This window comes from Callionymus lyra, chromosome 19 (genome assembly GCF_982586985.1).
Source record: "Callionymus lyra chromosome 19, fCalLyr1.hap1.1, whole genome shotgun sequence".
Classification (NCBI taxonomy): domain Eukaryota; kingdom Metazoa; phylum Chordata; class Actinopteri; order Syngnathiformes; family Callionymidae; genus Callionymus; species Callionymus lyra.
In genome coordinates this window covers 21,007,640-21,030,534 of record NC_141836.1, presented here as the reverse complement: position 1 = coordinate 21,030,534, position 22,895 = coordinate 21,007,640, and the positions used below count along the sequence as shown (strand labels likewise).

General features: G+C 37.4%; 1 protein-coding gene across 4 annotated transcripts in view; it reads left to right on the top strand.

The window, feature by feature from the left end:
- Nucleotides 1-22,895, top strand: part of scube3 (signal peptide, CUB domain, EGF-like 3) — a 66,470-nt gene that overhangs the window by 19,663 nt on the left and 23,912 nt on the right. For 2 of the 4 annotated variants that reach the window (XM_087782154.1, XM_087782155.1), the window contains exons 4-6: nt 3,617-3,751; nt 17,682-17,828; nt 19,203-19,319. In XM_087782154.1, coding sequence (XP_087638280.1) covers nt 3,617-3,751; nt 17,682-17,828; nt 19,203-19,319 — 399 coding nt within the window. Of the gene's footprint in view, nt 1-3,616; nt 3,752-17,681; nt 17,829-19,202; nt 19,323-22,895 lie in introns of all 4 variants that reach the window. The other 2 variants (XM_087782153.1, XM_087782152.1) reach the window with 1 other exon arrangement.

The window sequence follows — 22,895 nt, the reverse complement described above, 5'->3', positions numbered from 1 at the left end:
GGCCCGTCATGTACGGGATTGACCAGAACCGTGTCTATTTAGAAGCAAGCCGCCCCCTTGTAACTTGATTAAGACATTTTTCCATCTTCTTAAGCAGTTTTTTTTTTGAGACCGTAAGTCTGAATTACATGAGGACTTCTCTCTGCGATGCCAGAACCCCTTTCCTCTTGGAAATATTTGCTTTGGACGCCTGCCTTGCCCCACACACAACACCGGCAATTATGGGAGCTATTTAAATAGAAGAGATCTTCTGACTGACGCTTGTGAAGCAAATCAGGAAATGAAATTGTCATTGATGTGCTGAGGATATGGAAACACAATTTGACAGGTCTTTAAAGTTTCATATTGGAATAGAATCCATTTTTTTAAGAAGCCTTGACTCAAGGTTTGTGTAAAACATCAGATAGCATTGCTTGCCGAGTCTGGGATTTCTACTGCTTGTTTTCACTTGATCTACTAAGCTGCCTTAACAGTGACAGATGAGACCAAAGATGAGCTCAAAGCATGCCATTTTGGCTGAGTGACAGTTTTATCGTCTCATATTGTTATGCACAGAGATGTTACTAATTGTATAAAAAGATACAAGTACATCAATACAGATGATTACTGTCTGAATCTGCAACCCTTTGAAGGATACATCACTTTCTGTCTTTCTCCTGATCTTACATTGTTAGAGTTACGGAATAATTCTGCCAACTGGTGGTTCATGGCCATCAGTCTTATTTGAAATGCTTCAAAAAGGTAAAAATAAATATAAAATTATTTACGCGTTAACACAATTAGTTAAAAACGCATCTTAGTGGGATTTTAAGTGTTTTTCTAGTTCAGTTTATCGGTTTAGTTATCGTTTATCTGTTTGATCATCTTTATTTTGGATGAATAATAATCCGCATGTTTTCACCATCTACGAGTGAAACTCAAAAGATTAGAATAAAAGTGCAAAGGCTTGTCCAGCAGTAAGATTTACAAGGTGAAACTAATGTATGACATTGGTTCATAACATGCAACTTAAGATATTTCAAGCCTTCATTTGATATAATTTAGAAGAGTTTGTCTTAAAACCTATTTAAAAAACATACAATTAACAGAAGTCAAATATTGACCCTCTGAAAGGTTTAATCTTGCATATGTACTGAGTACTTGGTTTGGGCCCCTTTTGCATGAATGACTGACTCAATTATCTGATGGTTGTTTAACCAGGTTTCGGTACTTGTGGCAAATGAAGTTCGGAAAATGAAGTCGGCATCTCCATAAAGCGTGTCTGCTGCATTATCCATGAAGTGTTCTAAAATCTCCTGATAGACAGCCGCGTTGACTCTAGTTGCCTTTTACATCATCGGTCCATTATTGTGCATCTTCGTCTCGGTGTGAAAAAAAAGAAATTGAATTCCGTACTCTGCTGGGCTGAGAATTCCCTGGAAAGGAAACTTAACCTAGAGGCCTTCTCAGACTGGACAAATAGACAGTAAATTAGTTTCGCATGACGGTTTATTAAAAAAAGTCTTGTGTATACAGCAGATTATTGATGCATCGAGCAGAGGGATGGATAAGGTTCCAGTGTTCTTGTTTGGAAGGGACAGACTAAAGGTCTCAAGGGAGGAGAGAAAATGTAGTGTCACCTCCGGAGCTAGAGTGCAGTCACGCACAGGGACGAATCAGGCCACTGGACTATGAAGCAGCCAGAGTCGTCATAGAAGCCATTCAGGTCAGAAGGTTTTTATTTCAGATCAGGAAAATAACTTGTAAAGATGATCTACCTTAAAACAATTTCCCGAAGGAGACCTCCAGAGGGATCAATAAAGTTTTATCTATCTATTTTTTTTAATCTATTTACCTTTCTATGAAATTAACTACTACTTTCAATGGACCCTTAGGATAGAGTGGCATGTATTCGGGTTTTGACAAGAACCTCACGATACGACATTGCGCTATCCTACAAAGTCAATTAAAAATCCATATGTTAAGGGCGAATGAAGTCAATACATGGTTTTTCAGTATAACATGGATTAAAAAGATGAAAATAAGATGAAATTCTTTTGAAGATCCGCCTTAAGTTGGACGTGTTTTGAGATATCCATGTATGCTTTCTCCACCTGTGTGCACCCTTTTTAACTGAAAAAGCTGTTATAACATATAGCAGATTGTCTCTTCAGCGCCATCTACCATAGTGGAAGTGCACAAGTCATACTTTTTTTTTTTTTAAGATCATGCATAAAAAAATAGGAATTATCAATATTTTATCTGAGTTCAAAGTATTTATTTTTTTGACACCTCAAGTAGACGGACAAGTGTTTTTTACTTCTGGTACTGACTGAATTGATATTTATATTTATCAAATTAAACAAAAGATAAATAAGTCTTTGGTTGATTCCATTTCGATGACGTCCCCAATAGATTTCTATTCTTTTTGCAGATACTGTCATGAATGCTAAATTCACATGTCACCATCTCAGTGATGTTTTTGCAATTTTACATTTAGTTTTCTCCCAGTTCATTTGAAAGCGGACCAATAGGCTTCAATTGTGTTTACTTAATGAACGGGGATCAACATCAACTTGATCTATCAGTCAAATGCACATAAATCTTAAATCTCCATTTTCTTCACGAATAAAACAGAATTAAATACTGTCACATACTCCTCCATCAGTGATCCGCTCTCCCTCCATCCCTCTCAGCTTTTCCTTCTGTCTGCATTCTTCTTGTCATGCGACTGACAGACACTTGTCATCAGCAAGTACTTGAATGGAGGTGGATCGAGTTTCCCACTTGCTACATGTGCACTTTTATGGCTTATCCATGCACGGTTGGAGGCTTTTACTGCAGCTCTGGTGTCCTGCCATGTCCAATAACCATTAAAGAACCAAGCTTGCATGGACAACCTGAGACTTTCCATGGAATTTCCAGTGACCTTTGACGAGTTTTTCTTTTCCCTTTTATTTATTCCATTTTAGATTTAACAGTTTGACTATAAAATGTCTGGACTGTCGTGGTTCAGAAATAAAAGACGGAAATACTAATGCAACTAAATATTGATTGCACATTGTAAATATTTTTCATTCAGTGAATTGGAAAAGTATAAATAATGGGCAGTAATAAGAGCGGTTCTTTTCCCTGCTACATTTCAATCTCTAGAGTCTAGACTATCATGTTTGATATCGTCGCGTTCATAATTGTTGGATAACAGTTGAAAATTGTATGATTAATTTCAATCAAACAATGAACCTGTAATCTGACAAAGATGTAAAGTGTTTGAATACAGTAGAACATTTTTAGAATACTGATAACCCTCAACAATAACTGCTTATTGAAGTTGAAAATGTTTGATTGTAATTCAATGATTGTATGTGAGTGATGTACAGTTTATACAAAAAGAAAATGTGTTTTAATCAAAAGTGTACGAGCCAAACAAAGTTGGATTTAAACAAACAAAAAAAAAAATACAATATTTAACTCGTCCACTTTTATTCGATATAAACTGCATTGCACTATACTTTAGAAAACAATATTTGTTTTTGTTCAGGATTTGATTCCCTAGAATTTCATTATCTTGTACACTGTACTCGGTGATGTGTTTGTTCAGCGTTTAATAACTGTTTTTCGTTCTCTCTCTTGGCAGATGTGGACGAGTGTTCAGAAGGCAACGGAGGCTGCCAACAGATCTGTGTTAACATGATGGGCAGCTACGAATGCCGCTGCCGGGAAGGTTTCCTGCTGAGTGACAACCAGCATACTTGCATCCAAAGGCCTAAAAGTAAGACGTGCACAATTTCATACACTGATAAATGTTTAAAAAAAATTGTGACCTGAGGTTAAGTATAAAATTGAGTCTGTTGGTTAAAATAAAAAAATACTTATTTCACTGTATAACCTTGGAGTTGCTCCACCGTTCACATTTGAATTTTTTAGCAACATGCGTGAATAAAGTCTACAGGGAAAATAAAAGGAGAAAATGTACTCTTGCCAGGTTTTCAAATTGAAATTTAGAGCTCGGCAGCAAGGTATTGTAGATGTGTTAGCAGCCCAAGGGTTTCACTAGCTGAATAAAATCCATTAAAAGTGTTGCCCGGGGAAGACTCGCATCTTGTTTATAGGGCTCTTTATGTAACCAAACGGGATTTAAATAGTTTGGAGACAGAAGCTCTGCAATGATTCCTACAGACCTGTTATTTTATTCCCTACGCATAACTTTAATTGCTGTAAGATGTTTTTGATAAAACTACAGTCGTGCCTCGACTTGCTCTTAACTAAAAATACTTGTAATCTTTTACTGCTTTCATCACCTGTTTACTATTTAAGTTCTTCCTGTTTAATTTAATTTCTGACTTGGCTTTTAGCTAAAGATCAAGGCTTGTTCTTATTTTTTTTTTTTTTAAAGGCAAGTTTTGACACTCGTACAAGGGTAATATTCTTATACAGGCAGCAGTTATTGCTTCAGTATTTATAGATTTCCGTCATAATCCTTTATAATGATGTCATGAACATTGGACAGAGATGAACGCTGCTTTCACGAATGTCAGGTTAGTGTTTGTCATTGTTTATTACTGGGCTTTCTTGTTCAGCCACTTGTATTAAAGCAGCAGCACTTAAGATTTAAAATATAGTTTCTGGCTTCCCCACGTGCACTGTGACAGCAACATTGTAGCTCTGTTGAGCAGTTGCCACATGTCACATGTACGTTTGTTTTTATAACGAGGCTTCTCAATTTATCGTCCCTGATAAATTCAAAACATATCTTAGTGCTCATTCGTGTAACACTGCTGTAAAGCAAATTGGTGGTCATGTGACACCCGGACTCTCTCTATTGGTCACAAAGAAAAGAGGCGTAAGGGCATCAAAAGTAGTCCTATATAGAGTTTGTTTCACTTATTTTCTTTTTTTTACTGGTTTAATTTATGATTAAACTTGACTTTCAAAATCAATACAAGAGAAATTAAATGAATACTTTCTTTCTTTTTGACCCTGTAATAAATCACACAGACTCGTACCAAGACAAAAGATGTTCTCATCTGTAAAGCTATGATCTCTTGACATGGCAACCACGCTAGACATATTCTAACATATTAATGATGGAGAAGTTGTTAATGAATCATTTTCACATTTTTTAACAGGTTGAGATGTTTGTTTGTGAGGTGCTACAATCCTCAAGCTCCATCCTTAAGTCTGGCCCTCAAAAAAAAACACTTCAAAGCTGATACGTTATCATAAATTATGTGTTTTTTACAACAACAGAACCAACAAGAATGGAACCAGCAACAGTGGTGTTTCCCATCCAACACTCTGTTGTCTTGAAGCAACTGTAGAGGCCACAAATCCAAACTGCAAAATCTGTTTGCGTTTAGGGAGGACATGTTGGGATGTCTGGTGTTACTAGAGTTCTTGAGAAAATCTCGCAATCCATCGTTTCTTTTAATTCATCCATCACAGGCATCTTTGTCGGTTTCCGTAGCATTGTCTGTTTTGGAAAGACTTGTTGTTCCGCGACGTTTTCGAAAGGCTTAAAGGATGGTGATCCGAGTCCATTTGATGGGATCAGTCTGGCCTGGTGAACTGTCAATGTTTACGTTTCATAAACTCTGTGTTATTTGAGAGCAGTGTAGCGCAGGATCTTGTGTTTCAAAGACGGTCTCACCAAAGCGTCTTGTCTCCTCTATTCTTGGTAGGTGCTCGCATTTTGTTAAATAATAATTAAAGCTTTATTGACTCCAGATGAGGGACGCACGTTGGCGAAGTGGTTATGAGTTTGGATGAGGTTGGACGTTCCCACCAGGCACTTCTGTTTCCTTCTACGGTCAAAAAATATGCAAAAGTGAATTGAAAATTCTAAACTGTGAGTAGGTGTGAGTGTTTCTGAATGGTTTTGTGTTTCTGCAACAGTGTGTCATTAATTATTATTCCCCATTAATGGAATCAGCGGTAGAAAAAGAATCCAGATGAGACCAGTATCCCTGAGCAAAAATAGCTATATTCAAGTGTGCTATGAGTATTACAGTATGTTATACCTAAATTAAAGTATTTACTTAAAGTTTACCTTTGATATCCCCTCAAAAAGACATATATTGAAGTGTACTAGAAGTATACTTTCGATATTTTATACTTGTCCTCAAGTATAAGTAATTTTAAGACATGCACACAAAAAAGACAAAACTCCAACTTGCCTTTTTGTGGATTTAGTTCTAGTCCATTTCAGAAGAGTTTGGCAATAGGAATAGGAAACATGGCCGTGTCCTTGTCTGTCTTGCCTTGGATTCCCGATGCATCCATTGTGACAAAAATATGTTACAGTAGGTACGTCCAAATGTAGGAGTCTACAGGTGACATATGGTGGCATAGTAGTCGGAGTGTTTCCCCACGAAACTGTTGAATGAAGTGCATTTACCAAAATGCGTACTTTGAGTGCATACCTAGTGCAGAGGCGATAGTATAGAAAAGAGTACTTTAAGTATTGTATTGTCAAATAAACTATAGACTTAAGGTGTATGCCTAGTACACTGGTAGATATGAGTCTACTTGGAAGTATTCTTAAACTTAAATTGTTCCAATTTAGCCTGAAGAGGTATCAATGAACTCTTAGTCCTCTAAAACTACATACACGTTGGTATACTTACTATACTTGTACTTCAGTATTATTACCGAAATGAACTTCAAGTATACTACATTTTTGCTAAAGGATGGATGAAAAGATTAGCTTTATTTACTTGCTAGATGGCTGGACTGCCTTTGTTTTTATTCCTAGCAAATCCTCCACAGCTCACTTATTACAACAAGCTGTGGAGAAATGAAAGTGGCTTTCTGCAACTGCTGTGCGATCATGCTGCACATTTGCATGGCACACGCAAAACCGACGACCTGTAGCTTTGAGAAAATGTCGGTAATATGAAGGGGAATCAATCGAGCTGCCAAGTGCTCCTAAATGAAACTCTCCATCAGTTCTGCAAGGTCGCGTCCTAAGCTGCGGCGCCTGGGGTGCCGTTTGCAACTGAGCTATATTGTTCAAGTTTAAAGAGACAGCAGTTCCTCATTTCTTCCATTAATGGCAACAGATCTGGTGTTTCCCTGGCAAATCCTCTCAGTCAGGACCAGGACAGGGGAGAGAAGGCCACCGCGGCGCCTGTTGCGAGAAGTCTGTTTGGCCTGCTGTTAGGATTGAGCTTGAGCCAATTAGGCGGCAGGGGTCCGCTAGCTTCACAGCTAATGATGCTTCTGTGCTGGCTGGATCCTATTAGACCGGCACCTCTCAACTACGATAACTCAGGCCAAATGGGGGGCTCCACAGCCTCACCAGCTGAAATGCAACAGTTCATTTAGTCTTCACAAACAATTCCCTCATTAAAGGGGAACAAAATCCTTTGATAAAATAAGTTTGACAGGAATGCTGTTTTGGTCAACAATGCTTCTGCTCTTTTGCATTTGATTTATTGCGTTTAAGTTAAGTAGAATAACTTGAACCGGGCAACACATGTGCTCTGCACGTCCATGAGAAAGGGATCCAGCACATTGCCATTCTGGAATTTCAAACCTGGTCAAGTCACACATCCATCATTTTGTGTTATGTGAGCGTTTGAATATCCAGTAGGGAATTACTTCAAGTTGTTTTGCACGTCAAACATGGTAGCTAATGTTTTCAGTCATGATGTCAGGAGGTACGACATATGATATTAAACAGTTTTTTTTTTTCAGATGTGTGGCTGTAAGTCAGGAGCAGATCACTGCCTTTGTCTCATCCTTGAACTGAAACTGACACAAACATATTTGATTTTAAGGCATCTTAAATAAGATGATGTATAGGCCTGGCTCAAGTATAACCCAAACGCCAGAAGTCGACTCTGAAAACATTTGGAAAATAATCTTAAAGACTATGCAATAGTCCCAGACTAGCCTCAGACTAAAGATTTTACATAGACTGAACGTTTAGGGTCACTTACAATAGGACTACAATTGTTTTTGCCGAAAAAACACAACACAATAAAAATGTATTTAGAATATATATTTATTATTTGTTATCTTTTCATTATTCACAATGTTGACACCCTCAGCCTTTACATGTAAAAAATGTTTCTTTCCTTTTTAAATTTTTATTCATTCAGGTTCCCTCTATAGTATCTAATTATTAATAATAACAATTGAAGTGCATTTTTGCTTATCAGATATTTCACATTTAATTCTGTTTTTGTGGCATTACATTTTGAATACTAGAAATGTGTTTCTGTATTTATTAATTATTATCTCCAAATATCTATCATATCGTATATGGTCAAAAAGTTGTATTAATGGTTGGATATTTAGACCTGACCAGGGATGAGTCTGAGGGTTTTAATTTGAGGTTTTTCAAATAATTATTGGATTTCATAAAACAAAGGGAAGGAGTATACGTATATGCTACATGTTTGTCATTGTAACAACCTAGAAGTCTTATTCACTTGTCAGACTTATTTTAATTGAATCCAAGGTCATTTCCTTATTTTTTTACACGACTTGTTGAATTTTGGACTTCTTTCATCCGATATGAAATTGGTCAAATTAAAAAAGTGTAAACATTTTCTTCTGGGCTTGCTTTCCTCACTCAGGCTCACTCCTCGACTGGAAATCTCTGACTGCATTTCTTGTGGTTCAATACAAACTAACTCTCAGGGACTCGTTGAGGATTTGTGGTCGGAGCAAATCCAACCTTCAGCGTTGCTTCCCTTTCGTTTGCATGCTCGTGTGACCTCTGGAATACTCGCCATGTCTTTGGAATATGTCATTGTTTATCCCTTTCAGACAATTGACTACAATCCTCATTTTGCTCATTGTGGTTTGGAAGACTTTTTGGCTGACCCTGGACTCATCACTATTCTATTTCATGGCAGAAATTGGGAGTGGAGCTTATCGCCTTCATCTCTGCTCCTCCTGCCAGTATTTACTTTGGACGTCTGCAACACCGTGTGCTTTCTTTGGTAGGTTCTTCTCCTGTCAGGGTTATGAACACCAAGTGAGGAGAAAGTTGCGTTAATTGATTGGACCGGTTCAAAAGTTGCATAATAACTACTTATGAGCCAACAGATTGATTCATGCTTGAATTCAGTTCAATTTCTTTTAATAAATATGGCTATTCTGTCCTCCTTCACTTATCTTTCTTCTAACGGCTTTATCATCAGCTTTTTTTGGTTTTAAACATTTTGATCGAGACCCAGCTTGTTTGTGGTACATTTTTGTTGGACTGGATAACCGACGCTCATGGGTGACTATAGGTGGAAAAAATAACGTTCTCATTTCGTCTCAGAAAACTGTAATTTCTGCACTATAATGCAATACTTTTTTCAAACACTTTGCGTTCTGCATTTTATACAATAAATAGCTTCCATAAGATGAAGCTTAGGAAAGAAGTAGTTTGACTCTATTTGCTTAAATCCTCATAATGGAAAAGGCATATGATGCATCTAGGAAGTTGAAGGTTTGATCTGTTTGTTGAAGAAGGAAGTAGAGATACTGAATGTAAACTTGCTATCAATGAAGCGATGGTGAAATATTGGAGACAACAGCGTAAAGTATCTTGATGCAAAAAAATGACAGGTCTGCTAGGTTGGTAATTTATACAGCTGTTTTACTACTGTGTTTTTTTTTAATAAATAAAGCTATGTTCCATTTGAATAGAAACATTTATATAGAAAAATGTATAAATATAATAATGTAAAGTTGCGTTAAGACTTTCTCCCACAGACAAAATGGTCAAAATGAGGAAGAAAAATGAAGTTCAGCAAAGGATTAGTGTGTAATTCAACATGGCCCTCGTTAATTAAATTTGATCCCAAACCCTTTCCTAACTGTCTGTTGCGCTGTTGGCAGCTGATTACTTTCTAAAAGAAAAAAGAGAACCAGTTACAGTAGCTTTCCTGCTTCATGTTATGTAACAGCAGCACTCAATAAACTGTTTCTCCTTCATTATATTTGCTGTTAATAGACTTTGGACCATTAAAAGGTTATTCATCGTCTTCAAAGCTACTGTAGGTGTTTACTTTTACCTCATAAAACTCATTGAAAAAGATGTAGCACTTCATTTTCTCCACAAATATCCTCAAGTTTCATGTCAGAGTCCCGGAGTTGAAAGCCATATTTGTTCTATTTTTGTCTGTATTAATAAATCCTACTGGTTTCATGTATATTTATGTGAAAATGCCGAGTGCTGCCAGTGCGGTGTGGTTGTCCCAGTGTGCAGAGGCCGACACGGTTTTTACATGTGTCCCCTGTTGGTTCTCAGCAGGACTGCTGCTCCCTCTGTGAATTCACCACAGAACTGTTTTTACAAGTGCAAAAGTCACTGCTCCATTGCTCAGCAGCCCAACCGTATAACCAGGCTCTTTTCCTATCCTTGAAAAGTCCGGTTAAGAGAAAGCCTCAAACTTTCATCGCAAGTTGCAATCGGCTAAGATATACAAGTGGCCATCTGGTCATTTTCTTTCCGCCGGTCCTCTTCAATTCTGCCTTTGTGTCATTCCCAAATTAGATTCCCATCATCTTTGGTCTTTGTCTAGACTTTCACAGGACCCATGCTCGCGGCCCCCTGTCCACTCCCCCCACCCTTGAATAAATATACATCAGTGGCTGACTTGGGCTTTTGCAAACGTTGGCTGCCACTGAATCCTCTGTACCTCATTTGAGACGGGCGTCACTTTTTGCTTGTGGGTTTGTTGGAGGTCATCTCAATGCTGGCCAGTCTGTCGAAGTGCTGCCGACGACCGCCTCAGAGCCACCGGTGTTTTTCCACTAATGCTTGGCCATCATGCCCAAAACTAGATGCACCGTCCTTCCTAAAGAGACGTGTTTAAAAACTGAGGTTTGTTTTGATAACTTCTTCACCTATTTAGCATCTGAGAGTCAAAGAAATGGTCATTCAACAGATCTGAACTAGAACTAGACTGCATTTCTGGGGACACCTCAGGGTCCCCCCAGTAAGAGCTGGATGAGAAAGTTCTGGGCCTCCCTGTTGACGCTGCTGTCCCCGAGATAAATACAGATCCGAACCCATCTTGTTTTTATTTGTTTCGTTGGCAGCTCCTTTGGGACGCATCAGAAAGGTGACCTTGGTTGAAAATAAGGGTGGAAATCATGCCTGAAGCACGTGCTACATAACAGATAATACAGATTGGTAAACATACATGTGCAGAAAACGTGCATAGGTTATTTAAATTAACCCATGGTAGGCTCTAAAATTTGTTTGTGTTTGAGAATCAAACCTTCCAAATTTGAGTTCCATTTTTTTTGTCTGTGACTTTATTATGTTTGAAAATGTATTAAGGAAATTAGTTCTTAAATTCCCCTGCTTTTATTTGTTTATTTTAGGAACACTCCGACATAAATGAATTCCAATTCATATGGTATTTTTACTATAATTTCATAATAATTTTATTTATTTTTCCCTATCGTTTATTGTTCTTTTTGTTAATGTTTTAATGTCATTACTATTTTTGTTTTTAGTTTCATTATGTTTACTGCATGTCTTAAACCGTGTGTTATGTCATGTGAACTGAATGCCAGAAAACAAGTTCAATTGTTTTTATCCCTTGTGTTCCTTTTGGGTTAAGTTGAACAATATCCACCACTGCTTATGTATTTTTGGAAGCCAGGGAGGTCATGATAATACAAGGGATAGTCTAATGTATATAGTATTGATCTTTTTTGTGAACTGTTGTGACGACATAAAATGTCCTGATGTGAGAAGAATAAAGGAATGTCCAGAAAATACACTTCATTAACTAATGGTAATGCTAAACTGTATATTTTTATTAATGTAGATTCAGAGAAATGTTTGAACACAAGAAAAGCTTTCAGAACACAAAAATCCTTTTTATATATTTTTTATTTCTTTTTAAACTTTCGTTTTAGCTGCATCTGTAAAGCACATCTGGTTGTTCAACACCTACTTGTTGTTTATTTAACAGATTTTATAGATGTCATGAGAAACTGAATACACATGCCCAGGTCTCTTGTTAGAAACTCTTCTCCAGCTGATAAATCAACAAGGTTTGGATGTTTGTCTCAGTTTTCAAAGAGCAAATAATCTGGCTTTTGACCGCTGTCCGGCTGTTCTCCCTTTGACCATCAGAGCGGCAGTTCAACCAAACCCAATCTGGTTAGGCTCGTTTCCCAATCTACTTTCCATGTGCTGACATTTTTATCCTCCTGTTAAAACTTTTAAAGGCCCATTATCTTGGAGAAAGGAATGCTTTAATAGTTAGGTGCTTCCATGCAAAGGCCCCTTCTTTTCAGTGTGGAACCAGCTAACTCTGGTTAGCTGCTTAATGGTCTCCAGCCAGCTCCCCGCAAAGAGACATGACAGATGCTCAGCTCGGACCAGGAGCCTTCTATTCAACGCCACAGGTTCTCAGAGCAGACAATAAACTCTTGGCATGCCTCGGACTACTTCAAACCTGTGCTCCAATCCCTCCATTACATCCTTTTAAGTTTAACAGAGCCTGCGGTTCTTTGCAGAAGTTCTTGTAGCCTCCTTGAGCCTTTTGTCAACAGATCACAGGAGTTCTCATCATTGGTGAGCGCCCGTGATAACTTCTTTTGCACTGTTAGGCACGCTGTGGTAAAACCTCGACCCTGCTGTTTAACGTTTACTGTTGTTTGTTTTCCTGGTCAGCCCAGTCATGTTTAAAAGGGAAACTGTACAGAGTCGCTACTGTTGCTCTTTTGCATTTCATGTGGTCTGCCTTTTTTCACACCACAGATGTTTCCCTGTGTCGATATAGATTTTTTTTTTTTTTGTCCTCTTTTACTATGTATTTTGAGGTTTTTTGGCTGTTGTGGGGCCATAAGTTTCGATTGCAACTCCCCTATATAATGTATTTTAGCTGCAATAAGTAATAATAGCTGCATAGTTTTGCTAGCAGGAATCAAGGCCATCAGTTAATCCTGACTCCTTTCCTTTATTCTCTCTCTCTTAGCACCAATTGCTGGTTTTTAGAAAGTCGGTGAGTGATGCCCCGAACTCTGAAGCTCCAATATTGACTCGAAATCGTTGATGGAAAGAAAACAAAAAAAAGAAATCGATTTTTGCAGCAAGAATACTTTTATTTTTTAAAATCATTCTTTCACTGATAAATCCAGCTCAATTCATATTCCCCTGTTTCGAAGGATGTGGAAAAAAGTAAGGACTTTTGTCTTTGTTTTCCTGAAATGTATATATATATATATATATAAGTGTGTTTTTATTTTTTATCTTGGAATAGCCTCATTGATTTACCATGGTGCATGAATTACCTTTCTTTACACATGTGCTTCAAAGTACTTTTGTGGAACCATTCTTGTAACCTTTTTCAGGCTCCTATACTCTTATTGTACTATGGTCATGGTTGAGTTGTGTTCACTATGTTTTGATTATTTATTATTTAGTCTCAATTTGTCCTGTATAATATTGAACTGTTGTGTTGTCTTGGTCTTGACTCCTTGATCTTGGTAGTGTCATAGTCAGTCCAGTGACTGCAAGTCTCCTTAAAAGACTTTAGTTGTACCAATAATTATACAAAGATGCAAAGTTTTTTCTATTTTAAAACAACAAATAAATGTTGCTCCTAAGCTTTGGAACTATCTTCCTTTCTCTCTGCATTTGATGGATCTACTGACTTCTTTAAGAAACATCTTAAGACCTTTTTATTTGTGCAGGCTTTTTCTTAACTTTCTTGGGGCTGCTGTGTTTGTCTTATGTTATCTTGGCCTTTAATAACCAGTATTTTAACTGTGTATTGTTTTTGATTGTTTCAGCACTTTGTCTGTATATTTTAAGTTATTTTGTAGAAAACACACTTTGCTGATGGTCTGCGTAGTTAAAAACATTTTAATTGATAATTTCCACTTTCTGAAAGAGCTTGTTGTGTAAAGTTTGTGATGATGCCTGCTATCTATCTGGAGTACAAACCATCATGTTATGGTCTTTTTGAACTGATTATTATTATTTTTTTAATGTTTTGCATTGGAAAGAAGTAGCTTACGTGTCATGAGTCCACTTCAGTCTTTTGCATTTTCAATTATCCAGGAAGTTCAAAAGTGTTGTTGCTGTGAATAAATTGCTCTCTTTTAAAACATAATTGGGTTCAGTCTGTTGTTCAGGAGGTCTGGTAAAGAATTATTTTGATAAGGTTTAACAAGATTTTTCAGTGCAAGTATTATGAGCTCAGTTTTGCTGCCTGGATATTTAGTGAAGTACCAAAGAGTGCAGTAAAAGGTGTGATCATTCAGATGGATTTTTACGCTACAAACGTCTTTCAGCAGCCGGCGGGAAGCTGCAGAGTAGATGATGGTCACAGTGGGAGAAAAGCACCATTGTATCAACACTTTGACTTTTATTGGTCCAAGAAGGGATGAAGGTCTCGGTTCACATAGATTCACGGATCTCAACTATTTCAAAAGAGCACAAACATGAAATGAAGGCACGTCGAAGGGAGGCAGTAGCTGAATGTGTGCTACACAAATGGATATCGGATACGTTCCTGTGCCAGATAAATAGACAATTATATATATGACAAATTTTCCCTGAACACCTGATGTTATGTGCTGTGGTAGTGAATCACTGATCTAAATGGCAAATTTTACTTTAGCTGAGACGGGTAAAATGTGCTAATTTTATGTCATTTAACATTAAATTACCAGGCAGGGCTGAGAAGACGTATGATTGTGGAAGAGCCAGACACATGATAAATGTAGTCTCACAACATTTTCCCTCTGTTGAAGTTACTTGTCTCTCTCCTGCCATCAGATGTGAACATTTTCTTAAAACTTGTCTTTGTATTAAAAGACTACAAATGTGCACAAATAAAATTGATCAAAGGTATTTGAGAGTGGAATTCTCCCTCAGGCACCAGCGCTCTTGACCAAAAGCTACTGTGGTGTTCGCCAAACTTTCCTCCCTTTGGAGTTTCCTTTGGCTCAAATGCCTAAATACTAAGCCATTTTCACGAAACTTGCGTTTAGGGAATTATTGGCAAAAGTAAATACAATAATTATTTAGGCAGGTCCAGACATATTTTTGGGTAATTTTGCCTGATTACTGATTGCTAGTTAAAATGTGACACGCAAACCTTGCTGTGGTTTTTCCCCTTAAATGATCCTCTAATCAGATCCTGCCTTTTGTCAGAACACTGAGCTAATGTAGGAAACATGGCTGCCTAACCAGAGAGGTATGGTGTCGTGGTTTGCCTCACAACAGGACACAAAGTTGTGGCCACTCTTAACATTCAATTGTCAAGGATGAATTTCTACCAGAAGAAAACTAATCGATTTGATTAAATGTTTTTATTAAATACATTATGAAACTGCCAAAATTTTCCTTCTCAGTTTTAGAAATTGAACAAACTTACTTTTCTCTGGTTTTAGTTAAAAGTGAATGACTTTTTATCACCGGTGTTGAGCAGTATTGATCTTCTTCATCCTCATATTGTTTTATTATTGTTTAATTGTTAAGTAGAAATTGATTTAAAAAAAAAAAAAAAAGAAGGTAAAACTTGTTTTTGAGGATTTGACAAATATTTAATTTATCTAAATTTATTTTTTTCAAATTTCTAGTTATAATATCCCATTACGCGTAATAATACACACAATAACTTTTTTATATTTAAAAAAATAATGTTTTGTTTGGTAGTTTATTTGTTTAAATCTTATCTTTTTCAGTAAACCTGTACGTTTTTAAACAATCTTACACTTTCAAAAATACACATATTTAATTGTTGTTGAACATTTTGCGATTGTACACAAAACAAACATTGAAACTTAGTCAACTAAATTATAAAAACTTATAAGTTTTCATCTGAAACAATTTTAACTTACAAGTTAAATATTATATATATTCTTTATTTGTTAATGTTTTTTATATATTTAAAACAAATGTTTGATGTCATTTTTGATATGCTTTACATTTTTGATTCATAAATGTATGTATATTTGTTCATATGATACTTGTGTGAAGCATATGATAAATACTTCTTTAAAAGAGTTTAAAACAAGTGTAATTGTAGTAACACTTGCCTCACTGCAGAAAATGGGGTTACAGATCATTTTCTGGTTTGAAGAGAATGGCCGTGAAATTTGTCTCTTTTTAAAAAAAAAAGAAAAAGAAAGACAAGACCTCGTAAGCCCTTTGGAGTGTGACAGAAGATTTAATGAGGAATCGATGATAACGTTTAGATGCTCGAAGCGTCGTTTGCTTGTTAATAAGGTTGAATCTGCAGAGCTGCGTCTCTTTCACTAGGATGACTAGAGGCAGAGGAGCTTTTTATTCAGCAATCTTTCTGGTGATGTGTAGAGTGTAATGTATGTCTTGGGATTATGAATTGTTTGTGAGTTTGAATCTTTTCTTTGTAGATGCATCTTTAGCCTTTCTCACGCTGAAGAGTTTCAACCTTGATGACTCATCAAATTGCAGACTGATGCCTCTTTTCTGTCTTCTGATCTGTCTCCTGAGGGGGAGTTTTACAAAGTACTTTTTCTGCTGCGTTTCTCTTTTTCTTTTCTTTGTAGGGATTAGCTCAATTAAAATAACAAGTCTGCTGGATCATCTCCTGCTGGGAGTCTTATGCTTTCTGTTGACAGAATTTTTTTTTTTTTTTGATAGAGTGAAACAAGTGAGCGTGTTTCAACATGCGATTGAATCCCATGGATTAGTGCCGGGCATGTCTGTCACCAGCAGTAGGCATACATGCGAGGGTCAGAAAGGCTTCTGAACTTCCCCTCCTACCCTTTGATGACAAACTGTAGTTTATGTCAGGAATCAAGGGCTACACTGTCGGTGATCTAGTTTTGATGCCATGAAGATTACTATTGAGTATAGTTTACTGGAGGAATTTGGTTCCCAGGACTGACATTCAAATAAAAAAAGAAAAATAAATGTGTGCAAAATACAAATTATAAATAAATCGGCATTGTGGTTCCTCTGCAACATAATAGTCCAAACTTGTGCTACAATTTTTAATAATTTACTTTCATTTTTCAGTAAAGTTTACGTTGTTGTTGTTTTATTGTTTTTCTGGAGTGAGCCAAGTGTTAGAAGACTTGTCTTTACTACAGTTATACTTGTTTTGTTTGATTGCAATACAGACTTTTCTAAGAGTTTAAAACAAGATGGCAGCAGTCATTACGTCTCTGCAGCTAAAGAAACATTGAAATACTCAAGATCTTGGCGTTGACTGAGGACGAGAGGATACAGTCGACTCCTGCAGCTTTTAAAGCTGATGTTTGAGAATATCTTGGTTTGAAAGCAATAACAACTTTTTCAAGATCTGTCTGTAAATTCTGCAACCCAAATACAAATATATCCTTGTTCCTACAATATCATAAAATATGTCAGATTGTTGCCCCTGTATTGGGAAACGTATCAATTCGCCAGATCATTGCCAACCCACACCCCTAGATATGACTCGCAGATTAAAATCCTGTCTTTTATCCCTTGTGTTGTCTCTGTGAACGATCTCCCTGGCTTCTAAAAAATACATATGCAGTGGTGGAGGTCGTTTACTTTGACCACAAGGGGTAAAAATGTATAAAACTCATTTCAGAGAGTAATAATCAATACAACAGAATATGTTTCTTCCGCCCCAGGATTGAAACGATTACTTTTAAGCATTAAAAAAGTACAGTTACCGGTGTACAGTACTATTGAATTTTAAGTTTGTGAATGCATGACCCACTCATGGCTTCTTGTTCTGCCATAGTGCGCACGGAGGGCGCGAAGGAAGGTCCCACCTGCATGGACAAGAACCACGGCTGTGCTCACATCTGCAGGGAGACGCAGAAAGGTTCCATTTTCTGCGAATGTCGACCCGGATTCCAACTCACCCGTAACATGAAGGACTGCAAACGTAAGTCGCTCTCGCTCCAGGAGGATTGATAGTCGACATTGTCGGCTCATTACTGAACCGTTGTACTACGATGTAGTCAGAACCACCATGTACAAAAGCAAGCGTGGAGGTGACTCCTGTTCTGACGGACAGTGCACACTTCTCGTTGCCGAGCAACTGAGATCATCCTGTCAGAGCCGGGGCCGGGGCTGATGGGGGATTTGTCTGTGTTTGGATAAGGATTGGAGAAGTGTTTTTCTATAGTTCTTCTGTGACAGCCCAGGAAAAGGGCAGAAGGCTCTGGGATGGTCGGGTGCAGACAAGATGGCGGAGTAAGCCTCGTACTCTTTTTCACTCTGTCATCACAGGTGTGTTAAGTGTCGGGGGTTAATGCTTCCTCTGCTCACGTTTGCGTCTCGGAGTTCCTACACAAGACCTACTCAAGCTAAACTCCTTCATTACACGTCGCCTTTATCATGTGTTGCCACTTATAACATCTAAACACACGTAAACAAAATATTATCTTCAGTTTGAGAAGGAATTTGTCTTTTAACTATGCCTTAACATAACACTATGTCTTTTAACATGCCAATTTAAAATTTGAATTCACTATTTATTTATTAAGACAATTTCCTTTTCTTAATTATATAAATGAGATGCAGCCCGATATGAGAAAGTTCGATAAAGGTGCTCAGGTACTCTTTTAGTATTGTCTGGAAGTACTTTTAATTAACATTTTTTTATTCAGTTTAAGAGCCTACAAATTAAAGTTTATTATATTTGAAAATGTTATTTTTCAATTATTGGAACTAGAATACAAATATCTAAATTTAAAACAAATGTATTCACATTCATTTATATTTCAATATTCAAAAAAACTAAATAAATTTAAACATTCAATAAACAATTTATTTAATAAAATCCTATTCAAGCTTTCAATTTACAAATTATTTAAAAATAGATATAACTGATGATTGAAAAATCATTTGAAAAAAAAAAAGGCATTACAAATGTTAAATTCAAGTGTTCAAAATTCTGATAGTACTTCTATAACCTTTCCATAAAAATAGAGTTTAAATCAATTCCTTATTTTAATGTGTTTAAGTTCATTGGTGATCTGCATTAAGTGTGCTTTTTTTTAACACTTTATGGAAAAAATAACACTTTTTTCCTCAACTTCATTTTGCACACTGAATTTCAAGAGGGGACAACGTGTCACTTCAATGGATTTCCAAAATCTAAATTCTGAATTTGATTAAAATTAGTTATTGCGGGTTTTCTTCATCCCGGAATAGAAAACATTTCTCCACATCATCTGTTGGCCATCTTGCCTTTGACTTCAATTCACTGTTTTAAGAGTTTTTTTTTTTTTTCTAACTTTGTGTCTGTTGACAGTGACTTGTAACTATGGTAACGGGGGTTGCCAGCACATCTGCGAGGAGACGGACCACGGACCGAAGTGTGCGTGTCACATGAAGTTCGTCCTGCACAGCGATGGAAAGACTTGTGTAGGTGAGTCATAAGACCCCAAAAACTCAGCAGCCATTCAGAAGTTTAGCATCCTGAAGTCCTCCTGAAATCTATGGCGTCCATGTGTTTTTGAATACCGGCTATGTGACATGAAGGACAAAAGGTTTCCTCCCACTATGCTTTCCACTCTGCTGCTGCTCCAGTAACCTCCCGGTCCTCACACCTGCTTCGACCTCTGCTCTTCTCTCTCCTCAACGGACACAGCTCTTTCCATGCTTCCCCCCCTGCTCAGACGCACAGCCTCTATTAGCTCTCGGGTCAATTCCTTCATCGCTTTCCTTTTGGGGATTAACTCGCACACCTGACCTAACCTTCCACTGGCATTTATCAGTGTTTGCCTCAGTTGACTTAAGTCGAGTAAAAATCATTGAGATGCTGGCGTGTATTGAGCCGCTGTGAAGGGCAGATTTTCATTAGATGCAGCCTGATGGCACAGAGCAGGCGTCGATAAACACGTGCTGGTCATGGCAAATCCACAGAGTTGCTGTGTGAGCCAGCTGAGCGCTTCATCCGTGTATTAGACAAACATGCTACATTTTAATAAAGCAATCCTCAGTTACAATGTCGCTGTTTTGTATACGTTCCACTGCTGAAATGTCAGTTTCGTCCCCACGGCCAGGTCAGGTTAAGGTTCTCTGAAACACAACACATCTCTATATAGAAAATAAGTAAGTCTGCCTGTGTGTGTGAGCCTGTGTGTGTGTGTGCGTTTGTCCGCCTCCTCTTAATGTCTTATAGACTCCAAAACCGCTCCAAAAAATATATCGAAAATGAGAATGTAGACTACTGACCTCTGGGTGAAGGTTTTAGAAGGAAGGACAATTGTAAGGTCAACCGACAGAGGGCACAAAAGGCGGCAGAAGGACCCCATAAAAATTGAAGTGGGTTCAATTATTTATTTTTAAATGTAAACTATATGACAAACACAGTAGGTGATGGGAGTGTCATGAATGTGGTCTCTTCAAACATGTACAATTTTGTTGAGAAAAAAGTGTGTTGTAAAATTAGAATTGGAAGGTTTTAGCGGGAAATGAACTCCACCAGGTCGAGGGAAGTAGGTCACAAAAGGGACAGAGTTAGAATTACAGAGTTTAAATGGGTTCATTTTTTTTTATTCCAACACTTCCAATATTTGATTATACTAACCCTAAATCTATGACGTACCAAGTGATAGAAATATCATATAAATATATAATTCCAACTCCTTACGACTCACGGGATCTTACTCTTCTCCCTCGCTTATGTGGTATTAAATATTTTTTTATATCTGGTATACTATAAGTACATAAGCTGGTCTAATATAGGGTTGACTGATGCATGTTTAAACTCCAATACAAACATGTATTTTTATTTAGCTCTAAGATGCATGTGTGTGATTATGATAAATGTTCACAATATTTCTTCATCTATCAGTTTTTCCAAAGAGGACCATGTGCCACCATCCTGACCCTGAGGCAGCATGTAGCCATGACAACGGAAGAAAAATAATATTTAAAACATAATTTGACTCATTAGGGCAGCTGGCTCGAGATTTGACTACATATAGGTGAGGTTGCGAAAATCTAGATCATCCTTAGATTATTTACACTTAAGTAAATAAAAATATCTTGTTTTTTTTTATCCTAACATTAGCATTAAAGTATTAAAACATTTTGAGCCATGTAACATTTTCAGTTTAATTACACTTTATTTTAAGTTAAGTTTAAATTGTAAGCCTCTTTCAGTTTTGAAAAAGTGTATTGTCTTCTTCTGCTACTATTTTTTTTCGTAAATACAGGAAGTTGTAAAATATGAAAAAGTTCCATCTGTTGTCAGTGCTTGGCTTTCTCTGGCATGCACTTAAATCCAATTAGATTCTGGAAAAGTCTGTTACCTTAATACAGTGGTAAGAAGTACAGACCAGCAGGAACACGCTGCCACGTGGAAACCTGGCCTGATAATGGTCGCAGCGGTGTTTTCTTGATCTGCGGTCGCTTGGTTTCAGTGGCTGTGAGGTTTGAGAGTTTGGTTTTTGTAGCGGATGATTAGCTCAGTGTTTCATCGCTGTGTTTATTACTGGAGAACTGATGAGAGCCAGACCTATGTCAAGGTCTGGTCAGCCAATCCCTCATTATTGCTGTACCCAACGAGGCCGCAAAATTGACCACAACCAAATTATACGCCTTAGCCACTATTATTCCCAGAGGCAGAGCACATGCACGGCTGCTGCGCCAGTTCAGGAAGCCAGTGGAAATCTGATCCCCAGCTCAGACGCTGCAACTTTTCCTTCAAATAAAACAAATGATCTGCAAAAAGAAGTTCTGACGAGCTGCTGATCGATGATCCGCACACCACAACTGTGCATGATCAACGGCCTTATTCAGCGAGCAGCGTTGACAGATTCTGAAAAATTAAGATGAGTCAGCAGCTCTTTATTTATACGTATAGTAAGCGAACTTCTACAATTGATCCCCACCTATTGCCTGGTTATTATTTATTTCTGAGGTTTCTAGTAGGAAGAAACCTTGAAAAAAAACTAGACTGAGGTAGATAACGACCCAGATTATACAAATGAATCCCCCACAATAAATTTTATACTTTTAAAGTTGTTCATTAGTAAAAAAGATTTCCCACTAAAAGATAATTCTCCATGGACCAATTTATTAGACCATCGATAAAAACAGCAAAAATGAAGTGAACAAAGCCCAAAAAAAAGTTATTGTAAGTGCACGAAAAATACATCTCGGCTTAACGCTGACTCGGCGAGAGCACTTAGCTGGTTTCTCTGCAACAAGATGATCCGTCATTTCACATGATAAGTTACTTATTTTGAGTAAACTCGACCAAAACAAGCATTTTTTAAGAGTCACAGGCTATAGTAGACCGTTCAAAGAGTACCAGTAACTGATACAAGATGAATTAAATACCATTGCTTTAGAGAAGAAAAGTTTTGTAATACAGGTTTGACTTTTATCAGGGGGTTTTGGGCTGCAGTTCTGGAGCATTATTTGTGGTGTTGTCAGCAGGTAGAACACACTTGCATTTGAAGTCCACAGTGTTTATATATATTGAAAGCAAACGTATCAAACTTGAGGTTCAATGGCCAAATCTGCCAGAAAAGAATTTGGGGGCAAAAAGAGATAAAATGTTAAAGCCATTGGATCATTTTCCAACTCGTGGGGGGGCTGGTCCAATCCGCTGGACCTTCACAAACAATGTTTTCTGTGACCTTGTAGTGTCAAGTTACTGATTTTAACAGAATGAAATAACAGTCTCATTACTTTTTGGACAGAAAACATAATTTGGTGTGATTCCGTGGTTAGTGTGAGACACATTCAGATGTCATCTGTATATCAATCAAGTGACAGGATGGGTCATAGTCTGACGTGCATCTCTTTAATGTCATGTTATCCATCCACATTTCCTGTGATGGCTGGTAGATCACAAACAATTTATCTCTGATCTAGACTGTATAAAGTGGGAAGTCACCATAGTTTAGAAGTCCATCCAAGGTCACAGCCATCTTGAAAATGAAGTCCAGTTTGGGCAGCCCAGATCATGACCTGGTGAGGAAACTTT